Source organism: Lipotes vexillifer, unplaced genomic scaffold (genome assembly GCF_000442215.2).
Source record: "Lipotes vexillifer unplaced genomic scaffold, Lipotes_vexillifer_v1.1 scaffold121, whole genome shotgun sequence".
Taxonomy (NCBI): domain Eukaryota; kingdom Metazoa; phylum Chordata; class Mammalia; order Artiodactyla; family Lipotidae; genus Lipotes; species Lipotes vexillifer.
The window spans coordinates 1207804-1214331 of record NW_006773122.1 but is presented as its reverse complement, the minus strand read 5'-3'; the positions used below and the strand labels follow the sequence as shown (position 1 = coordinate 1214331).

At 39.0% G+C, this 6528-nt stretch overlaps 1 protein-coding gene across 1 annotated transcript in view; it reads right to left on the bottom strand.

Annotated features, from left to right (window-relative positions):
- Positions 1-904: 904 nt before the first annotated feature.
- LOC103085306 (zinc finger protein 300-like) overlaps positions 905-6528 on the bottom strand; it is a 10514-nt gene continuing 4890 nt past the window's right edge. The window contains exons 6-8 of the mRNA XM_007448062.1: positions 3941-4091; positions 3572-3698; positions 905-2453 (exon numbers count right to left, since the gene is read on the bottom strand). Of these exons, the coding sequence (XP_007448124.1) occupies positions 905-2453; positions 3572-3698; positions 3941-4091 (1827 nt within the window). The remainder of the gene's footprint in view (positions 2454-3571; positions 3699-3940; positions 4092-6528) is intronic.

The window sequence follows — 6528 nt, the reverse complement described above, 5'->3', positions numbered from 1 at the left end:
CAAGGGTCCTTCCAGAGATACAGATCAACTTATATGCTTGAGATGGGAAAATGTATAATTATCACCTTTACTGAATCTGATCAACCTATCTTTCCATCTTTGTATAAGAATTTTACATGTATATTTAGAAATCATGTTAAGCAACCCCCCCCCCTTTTTTTTTTGGCTGCTCTGCACAGCTTGCAGGAACTTAGTTCCCCGACCAGGGATTGAACCTGGGCCACAGCAGTGAAAGCATCAAGTCCTACCACCAGGGAACTCCCAAGCCCCTCCTTATTAATACAGTTTCTAGGAATTGATTTTTTTTTTTTTTTTTGCAGTACGTGGGCCTCTTACTGTTGTGGCCTCTCCCGTTGCAGAGCACAGGCTCCGGACGTGCAGGCTCATCGGACATGGCTCACAGGCCCAGCCACTCCGCGGCATGTGGGATCTTCCCAGACTGGGGCACGATCCCGCATCCCCTGCATCGGCAGGTGGACTCTCAACCACTGCGCCACCAGGGAAGCCCAGGAATTGATTTTTTTAACTCAAGTTTTCTTCATGCCCTTTATAGGGAATTACTGTACATGGCCAAAATAATGGCAAGCTAATATTAGCAATTTCACAATGTGTTTATTGTTATGGCATAATAAGGAATATGTAATTTGACAATATTCTATATACATAATCTGTTCTACTGACCATTTAGTTCATGGCTTTAAAAGTTTTACACGCCATGGTGAAATGTCCTTCATTTATGTAATTATTTCCCATCATCTTTGCTGAGTTAGGTATCACCACACTACAGACACGAATTCTCTTGTAAAATTTTCTCTATAAAGATGTTGTCCACAAATTTATCAAATTAATCAGGTTTCTGTTGTTTATTAAGGCTTGAGCTAATACTGAAACCTTGTCTGTGTTTTTAGTTCATTATGATTTTACCACTGCTGTGAATTCTCTGATGTACAGTGAGTTGTGATTTCTGGATGAAGGCTTTCCCACATACAGCACACTGATAAGGTCTTTCCCCAGTATGAATTCTCTGATGTAAAACAAGGTCTGACTTCTGAGAAAATGCCTTTCCACATTCAGCACATACATAAGGTTTCTCTCCTGTATGTATCCGCTGATGTCCTGGGAGGTGAGACTTTTGAGAGAAGGCTTTCCCACATTCAGTACAAACATAAGGTTTTTCTCCTGTGTGAATCCTCTGATGTCCAATGAGATGTGATTTCTGACAGAAGGCTTTTCCACATTCACTGCATTTATAGGGCTTTTCTCCAGTATGCGTTCTCTGATGTATAATGAGCTGTGACTTCCGGGAGAAAGTCTTCCCACATGCAGTACATTCGTAAGGTTTCTCCCCAGTATGAATTATCTGATGTATAATGAGTTCTGACTTTCTACTGAAGGCGTCCTCACACTGAGCACATTTGTAGGGTTTCTCTCCAGTGTGAATCCTTTTATGTATGATGAGGTGGGACTTCTCACAGAAGGCTTTCCCACATTCAGTACACTCATAGGGCTTCTCTCCAGTATGAGCTCTATGATGTATAATCAGCTGTGACTTCTGAGAGAAGGCCTTACCACACTCTCTACATTCATAAGGTTTCTCTCCAGTGTGAATTCTCTGATGTATAATGAGGGGTGATTTCTGGGAGAAGGCTTTCCCACAGTCACTACATTCATATGGCTTTTCCCCAGTATGAACTCTTTGATGTATAATGAGGGATGATTTTTGAGAGAAGGCTTTTCCACATTCAGAACATTCATAAGGTTTCTCCCCAGTATGAATTCTTTGATGTACAATGAGGTGAAACTTCTCACTGAAAGCTTTCCCACATGCACCACAATTGTATGGTTTCTTCCCAGTATGAATTCGTTGATGTACAATGAGCTGTGACTTCTTAGCAAAGGCTTTTCCACATGTAACACATACACAGGTTTTCTCCTTAGTTTCAATATTCTGATACTGAATAAGGGATTGTTTCTTGCTTAAAATGTTTCCACACTCATTATCATCACAGGGAATTACTCGATTGTGAATTTTCTCAAGATCAGGATTGGACACACCATGGATGGATGATTTTCCACATCCAAAACTCTCATCAGGGTTTTTTCCTGAATTGCTCTTATTACAACTAGGTAGGTCAATACTAGATTTCAAGTCATTTTTAAATGCATCACAGTTATGGGGTCTTTGTCTTGAAGTATCTGACCCTATGCATTCTTGAAATATTTTCCCCAATGCATTATATTTGTCGACTGACTCCACAGTCATTGTTTTGTTGTTGATGACTGTTACTTGCCTGAAAAGTCTGTTTTTCTGACATCTCTGCAGGTGGCCATCACCTTGACAGACTTTTAATATGGAGTAAAATGAACCATCCTTTGTGACTCCTTTCAGTATCTTATTATGGAAGGAAACAGACCCCAAAATACATGATTGGGTGTTGTCAAGGTTACTTTTCCTGTCTAAAGGAAAGAAAGATAAAACAGTCATAAAGAATAATTAACAGAATGCAGAGGAGTATAAAAAATGACTGATCCAATGAAGGTGATGAACTCAAAACAGGGATGAGACAGGCCATTTCATAAGACAGACAGCAAACAGTATGATGAGGGAAATGGTTAGACAAGGTTGTTAAAGCGAAATATTTATGGAAAAACTATACCTGAAAGAGACAGAAAACTATCTGAGCTATTATCACTCTAATCTTGGATTACTCTTTTAGAGTCTTCCCATTTCTCCTGCTTTCTGAAGGGAAATGCTTTTCACCTTTCAAATGTGTTTATTTTATAATTTGCTATATATACTTGACTAGTATTATCCTGCTACCACTAGCCAAAAAAACAAGGTCTCTTCTGTATTCAAAATACTTTAACTCTCCTCAGTCTACTTTCCTAAATAACGACTAATACAAACAACAGAAAAACCCAAAATCCTGCTGTGGATTCAGTATCAGATTCATACCAAGAATCCAAGCTTGAATTCCACAGTTCCCCATAAATTCTTTCTATACATTATCAAATAAAACTAGCAAAGTTCTCCCAGAAAAGCCATATTTCCCTAACTTCAAGGTTTTGTTCATATACTCTTCATGCCCACCCCCCATCAACAGTTTGTCTTCACCTCCCTCTCTCAGCATCATCAATACTCAATATATCTTTCAAAGCAGCTACAGCTGCATGCTCTGAAAAATGCTTTTTCAAATTCTGTTTCATTTCTTTAGACTCTAATTTTCTCTGAACTTTTAAAAACAGTAGCAGTATTTGACATTTAATTCTGTAATGCAACCTGTGTTCTTAGAAGGAATTTGCCTTCTATTGCCTATTAAGCCTCTTCATAAAATGCATTAAATATATATTAAATATATTAAACAAATATATATTTAATACATAATATATACATATACAATCAATAAGAAATAGCTATCCCCTATAAAGGTTCACAGTTATTTAATTGATTAATTATTTGTTGAATGCCTACTAAATTCTCAGCACAGGAACAAAGAATAAGAGAATTCACTAAGGAGAGAAACATAAGCCTCAGGCATCAATCAATTAAAATAAAAACCTGATATTTCACTTCCCTTGTCGCCCATCTGCCTGATCTTCATATGGATAGATCCAATTTGATATGTCTCTCTTTATGATCCATGGATCTTCTCCTTGTTCCAACTTGGAGATGACATCTGGTTTGGAAACTGGATGCCCTATTAAATGGAAATCAGAGGAACTTGGATAGACTGCACGGAAGGCAAAAGAGAAGGTGCAGTTTAAGGAGGTCTACAATGAAGTAGTACACTTGGCCCTTAGCAAAGTAATGACCTCCATTGGGGAAGGTACAAAGATCATAAAAGTCATTATATATGTCAGGAACCACCTAACCACAGAGACTGATAAGGAAAGGCAGTTGATTGGACAAGTCTGAGTTATACAGGGAAGTCATCCTTACCCATTGAGACCAGGTGGCTGTAGTTCTCCAGCATCACATCCCTGTACAGGGTCTTCTGAGCAGGGTCCAGTTGCTGCCACTCCTCCTGGGTGAAATCCACAGCCACATCCTTGAATGATACTAACCCCTGTAACAGTATATTCCTGTTAATCTAAAGTGATCATTCTTATCATCTCTAATATAGTATGCAAAACTATACCTACGTCTCGTTTTGTATCAGAGTATTTGGAAGAACCAATGTAAAATCCTGCCTTTAGCAAGAAGACCCAGACAGTATAGGAAAACAGAAGAGGTAAATCATAAAATGCCTACCTAATACAAATGGTAATTTAAGGGCAGCATTAAAGCAGCTGAGAGGAATTTTGGAAAACAATTCAAGTATCTAATAATAAGGAAACAATTACTTAAATTTGATGGAATAATATACAGCTCTTTCAACATGTGGAAATACTTACATGAAAGAATAAATGAAAAAAACAGCATAAGTTAATATGTACACACTGAATATAACTATGAAAATGTATCTCTGTGCACTAATAAATTAGAAAAGAAATAGCATTACATAAAGATTTGAGTTTAATATTAAAAAAAACACACAGCTGAGAGGAAGATGTATTATTCAATGAAAAGTACTGAAACAACTGGACAGTTAACAGGAAAAGAATAATGTTGAAGCCATATGTTAGAGGCTGAATTGTATACCCTGAAAATTCATAAGTTGAAGTCCTAACCCCTAGTACCTCAGAATGTGACCTTATTTGGAAACAGGGTTATGCAGATGTAATTAGTTATATGAGGTCATTAGGGTGGACCCTAACCCAATATGACTGAGGTCCACATCAAAAGGAGAAATCTGAACAGAGAGACACACACACACAGGGAAGAGAGTATGAAGAGACAGGAGGAGAAGATAGTTATCTACAAGCCAAACAGAGAGACTTGGAACAGATCCTTCCCTCACAGCCCTCAGAAGGAACCAGCCTTGCTGATACCTTAAGTTTTGACTTCTAGTCTCCAGAACTGTGACACAAAAAAATTTCTGTTGTTTAACCCACACAGTGTGTGGTATTCTGTTAGGGCAGCCCCAGCTGCCATAATAAAATACATCAACTATAACTAATACAATGATATCTTATGTCTTGGAAAAGAGAAAAAAATATACTCTGGATGGAGCAAAAATTTAAACTCTAAAAATACCCAAAATTATATAACAACAAAACAAAACCTGGCTGGGAAGATTTTTATTAATAATTTTTAAAAATTAATTTATTAATTTATTTATTTTTGGCTGCATTGGGTCTTTGTTGCTGCACGCAGGCTTTCTCTAGTTACTGGGAGCAGGGGCTATTCTTCCTCGTGGTGCGCGGGCTTCTCATCACGGTGGCTTCTCTTGTTGTGGAGCATGGGCTCTAGGGTCACAGACTTCAGCAGTTGTGGCACGTGGGCTCAGCAGTTGTGGCTCGCAGGCTCTAGGGCGCAGGCTCAGTAGTTGTGGCGCACGGGCTTAGGTGCTCCGCGGCATGTGGGATCTTCCCGGACCAGGGCTCGAACCCATGTCCCCTGCATTGGCAGGCATGTTCTTAACAACTGCGCCACCAGGGAAGCCCTTTATTAATAATTATAGAGAAGGATTTATAAAGTATAACATATAAAAAAGAGAAAAGCCGCATTTAGAGAATCAGAGAATGTCAGAGTTCTTGAAGATTCTAATCCAATCCCCTCATTTCATAGGAAAGAAATCTTAGCTTCTTCTAAATCTAACAGTTCTCCTATATATATGCAATAGCTAGGAATATAATGAAATAAGTCAATTATAACAGCAATATTGAAAAACACACTTAAGAAATATGCAGGAAACATTCACGAGAAAACTATAACCAACTATTGACATGACACTGAAATAAAGGACTTGGGTAACTGCAGAGCCAGAGGTGTTTCTGGAGGGTAAACTGACTATTTTAATTATGCCACCGTTATGTATGTTCATAATAGTTGTCGCCTAATAGTGGAATCTGAGTGATCTGTATTATTTTAAACTACTTTTGATGGTTTTTCCATAATCATTCCATTATTATCAAATATTGCTTTCAGAATGAAAAAAAAATTACATATCAACATTCCCCTGCTTAAAAGACTCCTTTGGGTCCAGCCTTGCATATATAATTAGTTTCATATCAATCATCTCAATGTTAAGGTTTCTCTCACCCCACAACAAGTCTCATATTCACACCATCAAGCTGCCAAGCATTCAGTTTGTTCCCATAACAACCCCTTTAGTTTTCCCACTTTACATATGACAGAATTGAGAATTACAGTGGTTAAGTCACTTCTTGCCAGAGGTTACACTGAATATATGACTGATTTACTGTCAGATTTAAAAGCGGGTGCCCTGGGCTTCCCTGGTGGTGCAGTGGCTGAGGGTCTGCCTGCCGATGCAGGGGACACGGGTTCGTGCCCCGGTCCGGGAGGATCCCACATGCCACGGAGCGGCTGGGCCCGTGAGCCATGGCCTCTGAGCCTGCGCGTCCGGAGCCTGTGCTCCGCAACGGGAGAGGCCACAACAGTGAGAGGCCCACGTACTGAAAAAA